We start from the raw sequence: 18,230 nt of genomic DNA on the forward strand, positions 1-18,230 counted from the left end.
TTCATGAAGATATTTTGTAAATGTCCTACTGTAAATATATCAAAACTTAATTTTTGATTAGTAATATGCATTGCTAAGAACTTCATTTGAACAACTTTAAAGATGATTTTCTCAATATTTAGATTTTTTTGACCCTCAGATTCCAGATTTTCAAATATTGTCCTCCTAACAAACCACACATCAATGGAGAGATTATGTATGAGAGAGTGTGTGTGTGTGTGTGTGTGTGTGTGTGTGTGTGTGAGTGAGAGTGTGTTCCTGACCTTGTAAGCGAGTGTTTTGCGGTCGTCTCCGTCCAGTATGAATCCATCATTCATATCGTCAGCAGAGACGTGTGTGTTGGTCTGAACAGCGTCTTCCTCAGCGTCTCCCATCATCCTCTTCAGTCTGTCGGCCTGAAACACAAACACCATCGTGAGGCCTTCCTCCTCCTCCTCTTCCTCAGGTGTCCAGCAGCAGGAGCTCAGTACCTCCAGAGTCTGCAGGCGCTGTCTCTCCTCTCGGGCCAGCTCCTCCGCGCTCTTCAGCTTCTCTGACGGCTGAGCCTTCATCTCGAAGCCCAGCTCTCGCACCATCATGTCATACTGGTCCAGCTGACACACACACACACACACACGTGTCAGAGCGGGGAACACACTCAGAAACAGCATCAGTGTTTGGACTCAGGTTCTTCAGTACCTTGGGTTTGTCCGTCTCGTCCGTCCTCTCTGCTTTGGGGGTCTTGTGGGCCAGAAGGTTCTGGATGGATTTCCACTCCTGATCCAGTTTCTCCGTGAGCTCCTGCGCCTCCTCCTTCTGCGTCTGACGCTCGCGCTGAGAAGATCAACAGCATCAGCGTTAAAGAACCGCTCACAGCCATAAAGTTCAATAATCGCTCTAACTCCACTACTATAACAACGAGGATAAAACCTTTTCTCCTCCAGCTGATGAATGATAAAAACACAATCAGAGTATTCTCAACTAAAGAGCTTGCGCAGTAACAGTGACAGACGACAAAACATTACCATCGGACAGTGAGGACGATAATATCGTTTATTGTTATCATTACAAATATTGTTACATTTATTGTTACAGTTGTCATTATATTCATGGTTACAGATGTTATATTTATTGTTACAGCTTTTGTTAGCTATAGTTAATGCTACAGCTGTCATTATACTTAAAGTTATCGTTACAGCTGTTGTTATAAATACTGTTACAGATGTTACATTGTTACAGCTATTGTTAGCTATAGTTAACGTAACAAATGTCATTATACTTATCAAAGTTATCGTAACAGCTGTCATTTTAGTCATTGTTACAGATGTTAGTTGTCGTTACAGATGTTATAGTTACTGTTACAAAGGTTATAGTTATTGTTACAGCTATTGTTAGCGATAGTTAACATTACAGCTCTCATTATAGTAATTGTTTCAGATGTTATCGTTACAGCTGGTGTTATTGTTACAAATGCTGGTACGGTTATAGTTACTGTTACAGATGCTATGTTGTTATCACAGTTGAAGTTATTGTTACAGCTGTTGTTATTGTTACAGCTGTTGTTATTGTTACAGATGTTGGTATAGTTATAGTTAGTGATTGTTACAGTTATCGTTACAGATGTTATAGTTATCACAGATGTAGTTATTGTTACAGCTGTTGCTAAATTTATCATTAAAGCTGTCGTGGTTTTTTTTTTATTTTTTATTGTTTTGTTGGTATACTTAGTGTTACAGATGTTGTTAGTAATCATTACAGATGTTTTTATCATTACAGCTATTGTAACAGCTGCTATAGTTATTGTATAGATGTTGTTTATAGTTCTTACATTTATTATTATAGTTAGTTACATCTGTCATAGTTACTAATATATATATAATTTTTACAACTATTGTTAAAGCTACCATTACAGTTATAGTTACAGCTGTTCTTATAGTTATATCTATTGTTATAATTATTGTTACAGTTCTATCACAGTAATAGCTATAGCTATTTTAGATTTCGTTATATTTATTATACAGCTCTCCTTACAGATATACAGTTCTTGTTCTTGGTGTGATAAGGATGAGACAGGATGATGTTTAAAGATGGTAAAGTAACTTTTATTATTATTGAGGACACACTTCCTGACCTTCTCCTGTTTGGATTTGAAGATGAGCTCCTCGATCAGCTCCTGCCGTGATCTGGGCTTGTGTTCTTCCTCTTCGTCTCCAGCGCTCTTCTTCCTCAGCAAACCTCCTCCGCCGCCGAAATGTGTGGCGGTCAGTTCAGCTGCAGACACATCCATCATCTCATCAGTCCCTGACCGTAACACTGAATGACTATTGATACGTGATGATCATCCGTGTTTAAACACGTCACCTGACAGCAGGCCCTTCTCCTCAGAGTCGCTGTCACTGTCAATCACATCCGTCATCTTCTCCATCTCCGCCAGAGACTGGCCATAATGGGTCAGCTCCTCTTCCTCGTTCAGATTATACATGTCCTTCCTGTCTTGAGTGCGCTGCACACACACACACAGAGAGAGACAGACACACACACACACACACACACACATCAGTGATGATCAGTACATGTTACGGATGTTACAGTTATTGTTACAGCTGTCATTATTGTTACAAATGTTGCTATAGTTACAGTTATCGTTACAGTTGTTACAGTTCTTGTCACGGATGAGTGTGGTGTGTCACCTGTCTCTCCAGCGTGAATCTCTGCAGGATCTTCTCCTCAGGTGTGAGTTTACTGTCATATTCACCGAAGCGTCTGTCGATGAACGTGTTGTTTTTGTCTTTCAGTCTGAACTCCTTCAGGAGAGTATCTTTCCTCTGAGGAATCAAACACACTCCGTCTGAGACTGAGTAGGCTTTCATTACATATACACTACCAGCCAATAAAAGGTTTTGAACAGTAAGATTTCACCAAGACTGCATTTATTTGATCCAAAATACAGCAAAACAGTAACATTTTGTAATATTTTTTGTATTTTTTTTAATATTTTTTATATTTGTTTTTTTTTGGTATATTGTATATTAGATTATTATTTTTTTTTTTTATTTTTATAAATGTTTAGTACATATATTTGTGTACATATATATATATATTTGGGAAAGAGATTATAAAAAATAGCTAATACTCTTATTTAGCAAGGATGCTTTAAACTGATCAAAAGTGATGATAAAGACGTTTATAATGTTACAAAAGATTTCTATTTCAGATAAATGCTGTTCTTCTGAACTTTCTATTCATCAAAGAAACCTGAAACAATTCTACTCCGCTGTTTTCAACATGATATTAATAATCAGAAATGTTTCTTGAGCAGCACGTCAGAATATCATCATGATTTCTGAAGACTGAAGTAGATGGAGACTGGAGAAACTCGGGTTTGAAATCAGGAATAAATTACATTTTGAAATATATTCAAACAGAAAGCAGTTATTTTAAACAGTAAAAATATTTCACAATTTTACTGCTTTTGCTGTATTTTGGATCAAATAAATGCAGGCTTGGTGAGCAGAAGAGACTTCTTTAAAAATATAAACAATCGTACTGTTCAAAAACCTTTGACTGGTAGTGTAAATTAATCATCACAAAAAGAGGCAACACTTTATTTTAAGGTGTCCTTGTTACACGTTACTTTACTTACTATTACAATTACAATTACAATTAAATATGCATAATTACATGCAAGTAACCCTAAACCAAACCCTAACCATATAGTAAGTACATGTAACTTAATTAATATCACTCAGTAGTTAAATGTATAATTAAACTGAAACAAGGACACCTTAAAATAAAGCGCAACACAAAAGAGTAATGCAGCGGTGCCGTGACGTCATCACACGAGAGTATTTCCTCAAGAATACCACGGTACTACCACAGTACACGTCCACAAACACAAACATTACCGTGTTTTACCTTCTGAATGGCTCTGGATCTGGAGACCCCCGGCAGACCCACGTCGTGTTTGCTCTTGCGGCCCAAAACATCGAACTTCTTGCGGTTTATCTTCACCTCGAACGGGTTTTTCTGGATCTCCGGAGCCGCTTTAGACTTGCGGACTTTATCGGACAAACCGCGGCTGAACGTCTGCTGCTTCCTCATCATTAAACACTCTGATCAGATACTAAAGAGAAGACCGATATAATCGTTAAACCGAGCGTTGAGTCCCGACAGCGTTTCATCCGTTCATCATCTCAAACTCACGCTGCACACACGCGACAGAAACACACGCGGAGCACGGCGCTGATTGGATGATGATCGCCTCCTGCGGCCGGGAGAGGAACTGCACAAAACACGAGCTGGTGCACTATTATAGTTTTGTTTACATTTTGAATGAGATGTCAGTTTTATATTTTTCCTTTCACTTTTTGTTATTTTAGCATAATTTATATAATAAGTTGTATATTTATATTTTGAATTAGATGTCAGTTTTTTATTTTTGCTTTTTTGTGTTATTTTAGCATCAGTGATATTATAGTTTTTGTTCTTATTTAGAATTAGATATACTTTTTATATTTTTTGTTTCTGTCTTAAGTTTAAAGGTTTTGTAATTTTGTTGTTTTCATCTTTTTTATTACTACCGTATTTTTTATTTATTAGTTTTAGCTAATTAAGTACTATAAGTTAAAATAACGAAAATTATAAATAGCTGAAATAGAATAAGTTACATATATATATATATAGATAGATAGATAGATAGATAGATAGATAGATAGATAGATAGATAGATATTATTTCATTTAACCTTTATTATAGTTCAAGTAACATAAAAAGGTAACACTTTATTTTAAGGTGTCCTTGTTACACAGGTTACAGGTACAATACTTACTATTATAATAACAATAAATTACGCATAATTACATGCAAGTAACCCTAAACCAAAGCCCAAATCCTAACCCTAACCATATAGTAAGTACATGTAGTTAATTAATATTGCTCAGTATTTAAATGTATAATTACACTGTAACAAGGACGCCTTAAACTAAAGTGTAGCCCAAATTTTTTTTTATTGGTTTTAGTAAATGATAATAACTCTGCTCTACTGCTAGAACTGCTTACAGTTTCTTTAAAAATAGCAGATAAACAGTGCAAAAGTCATGATTTCCTTTATTTTTTTTATCCCGTGGTGGAAACAGGCTTCGTTGCTAAATGAAAGAATGTCTGTTTTAATGAATAAAAAATGATTGTGACAATAAAATGCAGCTAATTACTTTTCCACATCTTTTATTTTGGCAGATGAACCTCCAGTTGAGCAGCAGCAACAGGGGTCACACTGATCAGTGTGTGTGTGTGTGTGTGTGTGTGTGTGAGTGTTAAAGAGTGTGTATATGTATGTGTGTGTGTGTGTGTGTGTGTGTGTGTGTGTGTGTGTGTGTGAGTGCGTGAGTATGTATATATGTATGTGTCCTGATGGCACCGCACATGGCAGCTGAGGTGCTTTGCTCTCCAGTTGTTTTAGTGTTTTTGTTAGTTTTTCCTGTTTCTTGTTTTTCATACTCAATCAGTTTCACCAGGGATGAACTGCAGAACATTCAGCAGAACACACCACAAAGTCTCCTACCGGTTTTCGATTATTCAGATGTTTTGCCGAACGTTGTTGTCGGCAGAGCAGTGGCCCTGATGAAATGGATCAGGACGCGCAGACGGGGGAAGGGAGTCGGTGCATTCGTCAAGCTCAGGAAGCGTGGATTTCGAACGCCATTGCCTAGCGTCCATCTGGCAAATCTCCGCTCTCTACCCAACAAAACAGACAAACAACTTCTGCTCTCCTGGACAAATAAGGATTTCTCTCACTCTGCTGCTATGTGTTTCACAGAAACCTGGCTGAATGACGCAATTCCGGATAGCGCGCTCCATCTGCCCGGCTTTCAGCTGTTTAGAGCAGATCCTGATGCAGAATCAACGGGGAAATCGCACGGCGACGGGACATGCTTTTAACAGAAACCTGGCTGAATGACGCATGTAACTGTGTTAAAGAAGATGTGCTGTCCCGATCTGGAAGCGCTCTTCATTAACTGCAAGCTGTTCTATGCGCCGCGGGAGTTTCACTAAAGAAGATGTGCTGTCCCGTACATTCCCTCGCCCGCAAGCGCACGTAAGCCTGGCTTTACAGAAACTCGATGACCAGATCACAGAGACAGAACAACAACACCCAGGACTCTGTTTTAATCTTCTTGGGGACTTTAATAAGCCAATCTCTCTCCCAGGCCGTGAACTGCCAAAATACAGACAGCATGTTACAAATCCCACCAGAGACAGTAATATTTAGATCACTGTTACACAGCACCAAAGGATGCATATCACTCTGTTCCACAAGCAGCTTTGGGACTGTCTGATCACTGTTTGGTTCATCTTATACCAACCTACAGGCAAAAACTTAAATCTGCTAAACCTGTAGTAAAGACTGTAAAGAGATGGACCAACAAAACAGAGTGGACTTTAAAAGCCTGTTTTGACCTCACTGATTGGAGTGTTTTTGAAGCTGCTGCCACCGATCTGAACGAACACACCGAGACTGTGACATCATATATCAGTTTCTGTGAGAATATATGCATTCCTACCAGGACTTATTTAACATACAACAATGATAAGCCATGGTTCACAGCAAAACTCAGACAGCTTCGTCAGGGCAAAGAGGACGCCTACAGGAACGGGGACAGAGTCTTGTACAATCAGGCCAGAAAACACACTGAACAAAGAGATTAGAGCGGCTAAAAAGATCTACGCTAAAAAGTAGGAAGACCAGTTTACTTCCAAAGACTCAACTCAGTGTGGAAAGGTCTGAGAGCCATCCCACCAACTACAAGACATCATCCCCCTGCACTGAGCCTAATCAACAACTTGCTGACGACCTGAATGAGTTTTATTGTAGATCTGAAACCCCCCAAACCTGTACTGACCATCTCTCTACACAACCGTTAACACCTCCTGCAATCCCCCTCTCCACACCTCCTGCTCTTCAAATCAGTGAGGATGATGTGCGCCAGGTCTTCAAAAGAAGAAAGGCAACAGGCCCAGATGGTGTGACACCAGCCTGTTTGAAAACCTGTGCTGACCAGCTGGACCCCCATCTTTTCACAGATCTTCAACAGATCTCTGGAGTTGTGTGAAGTGCCTTTCCTGCTTCAAACGCTCCACCATCATCCCCGTTCCAAAGAAACCCAAGATAACAGGACTTAACGACTACAGACCTGTGGCTCTAACATCTGTCATTGAAAAACTGGTTCTGGCTTATCTGAAGGACATCACTGGACCCTTACTGGTCCCCCTGCAGTTTGCTTACTGAGCAAACAGGTCTGTGGATGATGCAGTCAACATGGGACTGCTCTTTATCCTGCAACAACTGTACAAAACAGGGACTTACGTGAGGATCCTGTTTGTGGACTTTAGTTCGGCTTTCAACACCATCATCCCAACAGCCCTCCAGACCAAACTGACCCAGCTCTCTGTTCCTAGCTTTATCTGTCAGTGGATCACCAGCTTTCTGACAGATAGGCAACAGCTAGTGAGACTGGGGAGATTCATGTCCAACAGCTGCTCCACCAACACTGGTGCCCCTCAGGGATGTGTTCTCTCCCCACTGCTCTTGCCCTCGCTGTACACCAACGACTGCACCTCAAAGACCCCCTCTGTCAAGCTCCTGAAGTTGGCAGACGACACCACAGTCATCGGTCTCATTCAGGACGGTGACGAGTCTGCTTACAGACAAGAGGTTGAGCATCTGGCTGTCTGGTGCAGTCTTAACAACCTGGAGCTGAACACTCTCAAAACAGTGGAGATGATAGTGGACTTCAGGAGAAAACCCCCCTGCACTCCCTCCACTCACCATCATGAACCAGCACTGTGACTGCAGTGGAGTCATTCAGATTCCGGACCTGAAGTGGGGACAATCACATTGACTCCATTGTGAAAAAGGGCCCAACAAAGGTTGTACTTCCTTCGCCAGCTGAGGAAGTTTAACTTGCCCACAGGAGCTGCTGAAACAGTTCTACTCAGCCGTCATTGAGTCTGTCCTGTGCACTTCAATAACTGTCTAGTTTCGGTTCAGCTACAACATCAGACATCAGAAGACTACAGAGAACAGTTCGGACTGCAGAAAGGATTATTGGTGCTCCCCTGCCCAGAACTGTATACATCCAGAGTGAGGAAAAGGGCTCAGAAAATCACTCTGGATCCCTCACATCCAAGTTATCTACTTTTTGAACTTTTGCCATCCTGCCGGCGCTTCAGAGCAACAAATACCAGGACAGTCAGGCACAAGAACAGTTTTTTCTTCTAGGAGGCAATCTACCTCATGAACAGTTAAATGTTCCCCACTTATGCAATAAAAATGTGCAATAATCTTATATTTACTTGTTCCCACCTCCATCCTACTACATCCCTGCATCTCACTCTATTCTATTCCATTATCATCTATAGCACAACTGTTCATACAATTTATTTATTTTTCGATTTATTTTTCAATATTTGTCTATATTTACATATGTGTTTTGGCAGTGACATAAATTTTAAAGTTTTGAAAGTTTGCTGCTTAAGCTGTTGTGGTGTTCATTCACATTGTTTCTAGATTATTGTGTGTAGCAGTGGTTTTCAAACCTCTCCATGAAGTACCCCCAGCACTAAGCTTTTTGTATGTCTCCCTATATCTGACACACCCACGTCAGGTCTTGCAGTCTCCACTAATGAGCTGATGAGTTGAATCAGGTGTGATAGATGAGGGAGACATACAGAATGTGATGGTGTGGGGGTGGTGGGTGATAGGTTTGAGGTTTGCTGGTGTAGAGTGATCAGATGCATTTTAAATAATTGCCAAAAGCTTCATTGGCCAAAAAATAAACTTTTCACAAAAAACAAAAAAAATTTCACTGTTTTTGATCCTGACACAAAATGACTGCAACACAGTTCGTATGTCGGGAAGAAAGGGGCGGGAACTGGTGAAGATTTAAACAAAACACTAACAATAAAATAAACACAAAACTTAAAATAGCGCGACAGCACAAACAGAACCAAAACCAACTCCTTTTAAAAGTAAACACGTTACTGTTCTGATTAAATTATTTCAAAAGTAATTAGTAATTATTTACATTACTAGTTACATTACTTTTTTTTCTCCATGAAATTTATGAAAACCCAGCATACAGGCTCCTGATAAATATTTGTTATTAAAACAACAACATTTACAGAACACTGTTATTTTTAACTAAATCAAGCGGCTGCTGCGTGCATGGCTTGGCAGAATGCCAGCAAAGAGCCCTGCATTTATAATAATAATTGCTTAACGCTGCAAACACGTGTTATAGACTAAATAGAAACTCTGCATACACTTGCGCCTGTTAATCATTTATATTTTATATTAGTTCATGTTGCTTTTGTGCAATAGATGAATAACAATTTATTTGTTTTTAGATATTTTATGTTTAGATATCTCTATTTTATGGGAGTCCAGTGAATTATTTTATTCCCCCGCATCCTGCACACACAAGTGTCTACCCGCTCGCAGCAGCGTCTTGTCCCGCGCTGCAATCTGTTGCGTTGGGTCTCGCAGGAGCAGGTCTCAAATCCACTAAATATACTTGACTCGACGGTAGGTGTGCTACATCCTTTTTACAATCTCTAGATTATAAAACACTGCATTATGTCAGCAATGTAACACGGCAGTAACATATAGAGACCTCGGCTTGTAACTATACTCTAATTACTATTTTGAAAATTATAACGCGTTAGATTACTCCATTACTAAGTAATGCATTACTGCCCAACACTGTGACTGAATACTAGATTAGACTGTAAGAGCAGAATGATTGCTATAAAAGCGCTTCCAAACATTGTGTTCTTGTTAGCAATGGTTACCTTCAAAGAAACACATCCAGCCATCATTGCTTTGCATCAAAATGGCCTCACATGCATGGAAACTACTACAAAGAATATTGCATCTGAAAGAACCATTTACCGGATCATCAAGAACTTCAAGTAGAGAGGTTCGACTGCAGTGAAGAAGTCTTCAGGAGTCCCAGAGTGTCCAGCAAGCGCCAGGACCATCTCCTCCTGAGGAGTCAGCTACAGAATCATGTCTCCAGCAGTGCAGAGCTTGCTCAGGAACAGCAGCAGGTTGGTGTGACAGCATCTGCACACACAGTGAGGACAAGACTTTTGGACAACGGCCTGGTGTCAAGAAGAGCAGCAAAGAATCCACTTCTCTCCAAGATAAACTTCAAAGACAGACTGAAATTCTGCAGGAAGTACAGGGATTGGACAGCAGAAGACTGGTGCAAAGTTATTTTCTCTGATGAAGCTCTCTTCTGACTGTTTGGGACATCTGGAAAATGATTGTTCGGAGAAGAAAAGGTGAACGCTACCATGAGTCCTGTGTTGTGCCAACAGTGAAGCATCCTGAGAACATCCATGTGTGGGGTTGCTTTTCAACCGAGGGAGTGGGCTCTCTCATAATTCTGAATAAAGAATGGTATCACAAAATCCTGCAAGAGCGACTTCTTCCAATGATCCATGAGTAATTTGGTGATGATCCGTGCATTTTCCAGCATGATGGAGCACCATGTAACAAAGTAAGAGTGATAAAGAAGTGGCTAGAAGATCATTGTATTGATATTTTGGTTCAGTGGAAGGGCAACTCTCCAGATCTCAATTCCATAGAGAACCTGTGGTCAGTCCTCAAAAGGTGAGTAGACAAGCAGAAGCCCAAAAATTGTGAACAACTCTGAGAACTAATAAGGCAAGAATGGATCGCCATCAGTCAGGATTTGGCCCAGAAGCTAATATCCAGCATGCCAGAGCGAGCTGCAGAGATTATGAAGAACAAGGGTCAACACTGTAAATATTGATTCATTATATTTTTGGCCAATTAAAGCCTTTAAAACTTATGATATGCTTATCATTGTTTTTCAGTATACCATAAAAACATGTGGAAAAACAATCTACAAATACTGAAGCAGCAAACTTTGCAAAACACAAAATTGATGTCACTGCCAAAACTTTTGGCCACGACTGATTCACCTTTAATGCACTAGATGATTGACAAACAACGATATGAGGCATCAATCAAATTTAGTTGTCATGGCTCATAGATTTACAGCTGAACAAGTACGTAATCAGATATTAGCCTCACTAGATGGTGGATCAGATGACGAAGCTGTGAGGGAACAAACTGATGATGAAGAAGCAGCTCAGAACGAACCCGTCCAAGTTCCCACAGATGAGACAGAGTCGTACACAAGCAAAAATGGACTTGTCTGTTTATCAGCTGACCTTCCTTTAAGCAAGACAAGAGGATGAATATTCTTCACATCAAAGAAGGGCCTTGGAGCAAGGCAAAACTGGTTCTTACTGAAAGTGATGCACTCTCATGTTTCATTGATGATGGTAATCTGCACAAGGTGACTGAAAATACTAAGCAGTATGCAAGAATGTATATGGTGTCTAAAGGCAGAGATCCTAGCACATGGAAACGAGTTGAAGAAACTGTGATAGGAGTCCTCTATCTGATCTATCTGAGTCTCTGTGAGAGGCCAATAATCAAAACTGCATTCAGCATCAGTAGGTTTGAACAGATCATATCATTTTTGAGATTAGATGACGAGGCACATGTCAGGCGAGAAAAATCAATGACAAATTTGCTCCATTTAGATCACTCTGGAATGCCTTCATTGAAAATTGGAGGACAAATTACAATGTTGGCCCGTATGTGACAACTGATGAGCAGCTCATCCCATTCAGAGAACTTTGCAGCTTCCGGCAATACATACCCAAAAAAACCTGACAAATACGTCATGAAACTGTTTCTAATGTGTGATGTTGCTAAAGCATACACTTTCAATGGTGTACCACACACTGGCTGTGAAGGTGATCAGCTGTGCACAGGATTGGCAGAGAGTGTAGTAAAGAGATTGGTAGAGCCAGTTCAGAACTCTGGAGTAAATGTCACAACTGATAACTGGTTTACAAGTGCAAAACTAACTGCTGATTTGCTCTGCAAACACATTACCAGAAGTTCTGCCTACGTTTCATGTCTGTAAGAGGAGACTTGTGGGATCAAGCCTGTTCGGTTTTTGCCAGAAGTAAGCCATGGTGTCCTATGTGCCAAAAAAGAACAAGGGCGTTGTGCTTTTATACAGTATGCGCGACAAAAAAGAGGTTGATGAGGTGTCTGGGAATCCTGTGATAATTCTAGACTGTAACAATAACAATAAATACACGGGTAATGTGTCTCGTGATTTGTCCCGGGATTGTTTCATTTTGGTTCATTCACACTGCCAGTGATTTTATGGAGTCTGTGCGTGCGTTCACACATATCCTATAAAGATTCCGTGAAGACATGTGACATCGGGATGTGACGTGTGATGTACGAGTCAAAAACACTAGCCCGGTACCTCTCTTTTCATTGTAATTGTGCACTTGGTGGAATTTTTTTCTTATGATCTACGATTTCTCTCTCGAGAAACCACACTCCAGCATTTTTTTATTTGATCATACACTATCGCATCGCGTACTATTCCACTAAGCTGGTGAACGCAGCTACAGCACGGATACTGAGGAGCTCCCTGGTCTCTGCTTCAGTCCAGTTTCTTTGTTTTATTACATGAGCATTGATCTCTGCATTTAAATCACCCACTCAAAGTGTCAACTACGTCATCACTTCAACACAACCTTTCCAGGATTGGTCCTGTCTTTTGTTCACACAGGCCGCATTCCAGGACTGATTCCAGCAACGTTATTAGGTCCCCATCCCGGGATCAATCCCGGAATGTGTTTGCGTTCACACAGAAGGCACTCTGGCAATTTTATCAATTTAATCAACATGCAGTGTGAAAGGAGCTAATTCCATTTGCGACTACTGTTCTCATTGAGCCTACATAATTCAATGAATTAGAGGTAAATATACAGACAGTACTAAATTAAAACTTGATTTGATGGTAAGTATTACAGTTCTTTGATAATTTCAGTGTCTTTTTTATTCATTTTAACATTGTATAATTTTATTTGCATCTCTTTGATAACTAAAGTGTAATAGTATATAAAGATTAGTTTTGTTTTATCATTTTGTAATTGTTAAAAAATATTTTGACAGCTGTATACTAATGAGGCAGTTTAAAGATCCAACTGTGTTAGACATAAACATACGCATCCAGTCCATATCCAGTCCAGATGGTGGATCAGCACCTAGAGATTACCTCTACAGCCCTGAATTTCAGCGGAGACCAAATATATAACAGATCCCCTGCGAAGACCTCATCACCTCGACGACCATCAGCACAAGATCACAGATACCAGACGAGTCCTCTGCTCAATCTGACCTGTGCTGCAGCCTGGAATTAAACCACACCATGCTGGTTTGGTCTGGTCAGAGGAGAACTGACCCCCGACTGACCCTGGTTTCTCCCAAGGTTTTTCTCCATTTCTGTCACCGATAGAGTTTTGGTTCCTTTGTCTTGTTTAGACTATTGGAAGAGAGTTTGATTTGATGTTTTAATCGTTGAATTGTAAATGCTGCACAAACCCAAGAAAGTGTTTTATTTTTTTATTGCATTATTGACAAACTATTTCCCTGTTTAACACTGTAAAGCTGCTTTCACACAACCAGTGTTGTATAAAGCGCTATACAGATAAAGGTGACTTGACTTGAATGGTTCTGGCGGTGGCTCCTAGAAGAGGTTGTCCAGCTACCAAAAAGGAGGTGGACTCCAGGGACGAAACTTTGACTGCCAAAGAGATTAAAGCTGTTGTCCTGCTTCTCTTGAATTCTCTGAGTGTTTGTCTGACACTGACATCTAGTAGACATTTCATCATCAGGGTTCTCCATTCCCCATCCAGGAAAGCCACTTTCCTACAGAGTTTAGTTTGATCTCTAATTAAAGGACCTGATTCAACTAGTCAAGGTCTTTGTGTTTACTTTAATAACAGCCAGATGTGTCAAAACTAAACTCAGCAAGAGCAGAAATGAGGAACCTGCTTTACAGACTCACAGACACGACTGTTTTACACACGTCACACAAAAACAGAACCAGCAAACAGGAATCACATGAGTTCAGAAAAAGAGAAACTGAAGTGTAGTTGAGCTGTTGTGTGTCTGTGTCTCTGTATTTAAGCAGTAAAATGGCAGAAGCCAGAATTTCTGTGGATCAGAAGGAGTTCATGTGTCCTGTGTGTCTGGATCTCCTGAAGGATCCAGTGACCATTCCCTGTGGACACAGTTACTGTAAGATCTGTATTACAGACTGCTGGGATCAGGAGGATCAGAAGAGAGTCTACAGCTGTCCTCAGTGCAGACAGACCTTCAGTCCAAGACCTGATTTAGCTAGAAACACCATGCTGGCTGAAGTGGTGGAGAAACTGAAGAAGACCAGAATCTCTGCTGACTGTGACGCTGGAGCTGGAGATGTGCAGTGTGACGTCTGTACTGGAAGAAAATACAGAGCCGTCAAGTCCTGTCTGGTGTGTCTGAACTCTTACTGTCAGAATCACCTCAAACAACATGAGAGCTTATTCAAAGGAAAGAGACACAGTTTGATTGGAGCCACTGGAGGACTGAAGGAGATGATCTGCCAGAAACATGAGAAGCTCCTTGAGGTTTTCTGTCGCACTGATCAGAAATGTATATGTGTGCTGTGTACGGTTATTGAACATAAAAACCATGACATTGTATCAGCTGCAGATCAAGAGGACAGAGAAACAGGTATTTAACACTAGACACTGATGAAATATTGAAAATATTGACACTCGTGTTTATATCTGCACCATATTAACAGCTCACAGCGGCATTTACATGCACACGACAGCAGAAATGAACAACAGCTGCAAGAAGAGTTTGCTGAAAACGCACCATAAACCTTTATCAACACAATCTTTCATAAAAATAGACTTTGATTAAGCAACATAAAAATAATGGAGTTGTCACACATTCACAGAGTTTGTACTTTGATTTCAGTCTGCACCATTTTCATTCTCATGGTTAGTGATTTGATTTCATCATTTAGTTCAGGTGTGTGTAGTTTATTAGCCTTGTTTGATTTAGTACTTTAGTTTGTTTGTTTCCGGTCATAACTGTCGGGTCTCTTCCGTGTGTAGATGTGTAGTAGCTGTTCTCTCTGTTTGTATATCTTGCCTGTGGATTTATTAAAGACTGTAACCTTCATGATCGTGTTCATGTGTACTAACAACACAGCGTTGTGACAGGAGTTAACTATTCACCCATTCTTTGACTAAATATATACTTTCATCAGTCAAAATACAATATAAATGGGTCATTCTTCAGTTGGGGTGGCAAATGAGAGGCAGAATTTGTAAAAACGCTTGTTTGTTTTTTTCTAATAAAATATATTGCTATGCATTTCAAATTAGTTTAATATGATATATCAATTAAAATGAAAGCTTAAGAACATTTTGATTTTTAAATAATTTAAATCAAACACTGGTGACACAGCCACTTATGTCTATGTCATTTTGAAGTAACACCACAGACGTAATTATAACACCACAGACTTTATATTGCAAGTGCAGTATTACCAGAAAAGACAGTAACACCACAAACAAATCAGCCTAAACCCAGACTTTTCTAAAATGGAGGCTGCCATCATGATGTTTTCAAGATCAGGGGACATATTTGGAAATATTAATAAGTATGTATTTATCAAAATTTTGATTAAAATATGTAAAAATCTGAAAGTTATCAACATAACACCACAGACACTAATAAAGTGTGACACATGAAATTGTCAGACATTTAGCTAACTTTAAGAAAACTAATAAGAAAGAATGTACTCACCATGCACCCCTCAGATCAACCAGAATAAAGTGTGACTGGCTCTCTCCGACAGCCACCGGAGGGCACCTTCACCTGAGTACTGACATTCTCATGGACTACATTACCCAGCGGCCCCGTACCTCGGACTAATCACCACCAGGTGTTCCTCATTCTACGCCCTATATAAGCTGAAGCTAAACACTCTCTCATTGTGAAGTCTTGGGTTTTCCGTGTATTACCTTGAACGGTTCTGATTCTGCCGATCCTCTGCCGCCTGCCTTACTGACCCTCTGCTTTGTCTACAACCTGTCTACTGTCTGCCGCCTGCCCCGATTCAAGCCTGATAACCGACCTTGATATTAACTGTCTCTGATATCCCTGACGCTGTTGTCTGAACCCTGCCCTGTTATCACTACGAGTTCATAAAACATTGCACATGGATCCGAATGTCTCTGACTCCTTGTTTACAGAAGACTTTGCCAACTCAGGATCCAGCGATGTTCTTCCAGTTATCCTCCGAAGTGTCTGCTCAGGCCTCCATTCTGGCCACACATCAACAACAGCTACAGAGACTCACCTCTCTCACAGAGGAGCTAGTAAAGATGCTACAAACTCTCCATGTGACCGCCCCAACAGTGAGTTCTATACCTGCATCGGCACCCACCACTACCGTCTCAACTCACGCATCTCACAGCACTGCCGCCGAATATACCTTGGCCTTTCGAACCCTCGCTGCTCAGACTGGCTGGGATGACGAACCGCTATGGCTCTTCTACCGTAAAGGACTCAACCATGATCTACAGTCAGAGCTAGCCTGGCCAGATAGGAGGGAAAGACTCTGGATCAATTCATGGATCTTGCTATTCGTCTGGATTACCTGATACGCTCATGACGCACTCGTCGGTATTCACCAGCCCAGCCGGCCGATCAAAAGCTCCCCGAGCCAGAGCCCATGCAGATCGGTGCCACACAACTTTCCTGTATGGAGCGTGAGAAACACACCCGACCACCTCTGTGTCTGTACTGTGGGCAGGCTGGTCATCTAAAAGAGTTTCCTGCCCCATTCGGCCCTCTCGCCAGAATTCCATCGTGGTGAGTGCCAGTCTTCATTCTTTTGGGGTACCAATGGTCATTAACACTGAGGGGAGGAGATTGGAGACCAATGCCATGATAGACTCTGGGGCTGCGGGAAATTTCATTGACATCTCTTTCGCTGAAACTTATGACATCCCTCTCCTTTCATGTGAATCCCGGGTGGCAGTGGCAGCGCTAGATGGTCGTCCGCTAGGTTCAGGAAGAATTAAATGCATCATGCCAAATATCCACTTTCAAAATGGAGCTCTCCACACTGAAACTATTCGACTGTTTGCCATTGAATCACCTCGGAATCCCATCATTCTAGGACTACCCTGGCTTGAGAAACATAACCCACGCATATCATGGTCAACCCAAGAAATTGTTCGGTGGTCCCAATCCTGTCAAGACCATTGTCTCCCCACACGTCAGCCATCCACTCATCCCCAGGAGGAGGAGCTCAAACCTTATGACATGTCAGGCCTGCCGCCCCCCGAATATCAGGACTTAGTTGAAGCCTTCAGCAAAACCAAAGCTTCCAAGCTTCCACCTCATCGACCCGTTGACTGTGCCATCGACCTCATCCCAGGTTCCACTCCTCCCAAAAGCAGAATCTTCCTTCTCTTTCAACCCGAGTCAGCAGCCATGAAGAAGTATATAGAGGAGGAGCTGGCCAAGGGCTTCATCGTGCCATCCAAGTCACCAGCTTCAGCGGGGTTCTTCTTCTTCGTCAAAAAGAAGGATGGAGGTCTTCGGTCTTGCATTGATCTATCGAGCACTCAACGAAATCAGTGTAAAGTTCCGTTATCCACTGCCTCTGGTTCCTTCGGCTCTGGAGCAGCTTGGCAACGGCAGGTACTTCATTAAACTAGATCTATGCAGTGCCTACAACCTGATTCGCATTTGCAAGGGGGAAGAGTGGAAGACTGCCTTCTCGACAACATCTGGGCACTATGGAGTACCGGGTTTATGCCATTCGGGCTTGCCCAACAGTCCTTCTGTGTTCCAGGCCCTCATTAACGACGTCTTCCGGGATATGCTTAACCAGTGTGTCATCGTCTACATCGACATCCTGATACTCCGAAGCCCTGGAAACCCACGTCAAACAGGTCAGAGCGGTCCTTCAGAGACCCATTCAGCACCAAACTCTACGCCAAGTTACAGAAATGTGAATTTCACCAAACACAAATTTCCTTCCTGGGTTACATCATCAGTGCAGAGGGGGTAGCCATGGATGAGAAGAAGGTAGAGGCGGTTGTTTAGATTGGCCTTCAAACCATCCACAAATCAAAGAGCTTTCCTCCAACATTTCCTAGGGTTTGCAAACTTCTATCGACGCTTCATCAGAAATTTCAGTTTGGGTTTTTTGGTAGCTGCAACCTCTCACCTCTCTGTTGCAGGGGAAAGAGCCAACGTCTCACAT

At 41.2% G+C, this 18,230-nt stretch overlaps 1 protein-coding gene across 1 annotated transcript in view; it reads right to left on the reverse strand.

Annotated features, from left to right (window-relative positions):
- nop14 (NOP14 nucleolar protein homolog (yeast)) overlaps positions 1-4,218 on the reverse strand; it is a 14,550-nt gene extending 10,332 nt beyond the window's left edge. The window contains exons 1-7 of the mRNA XM_042748018.1: positions 3,895-4,218; positions 2,670-2,804; positions 2,341-2,482; positions 2,111-2,250; positions 679-813; positions 471-593; positions 264-395 (exon numbers count right to left, since the gene is read on the reverse strand). Of these exons, the coding sequence (XP_042603952.1) occupies positions 264-395; positions 471-593; positions 679-813; positions 2,111-2,250; positions 2,341-2,482; positions 2,670-2,804; positions 3,895-4,083 (996 nt within the window). The 5' untranslated portion in view covers positions 4,084-4,218. The remainder of the gene's footprint in view (positions 1-263; positions 396-470; positions 594-678; positions 814-2,110; positions 2,251-2,340; positions 2,483-2,669; positions 2,805-3,894) is intronic.
- Positions 4,219-18,230: the final 14,012 nt, after the last annotated feature.

Source organism: Cyprinus carpio, chromosome B21 (assembly GCF_018340385.1).
Source record: "Cyprinus carpio isolate SPL01 chromosome B21, ASM1834038v1, whole genome shotgun sequence".
In the NCBI taxonomy this organism is placed as follows: Eukaryota; Metazoa; Chordata; class Actinopteri; order Cypriniformes; family Cyprinidae; genus Cyprinus; species Cyprinus carpio.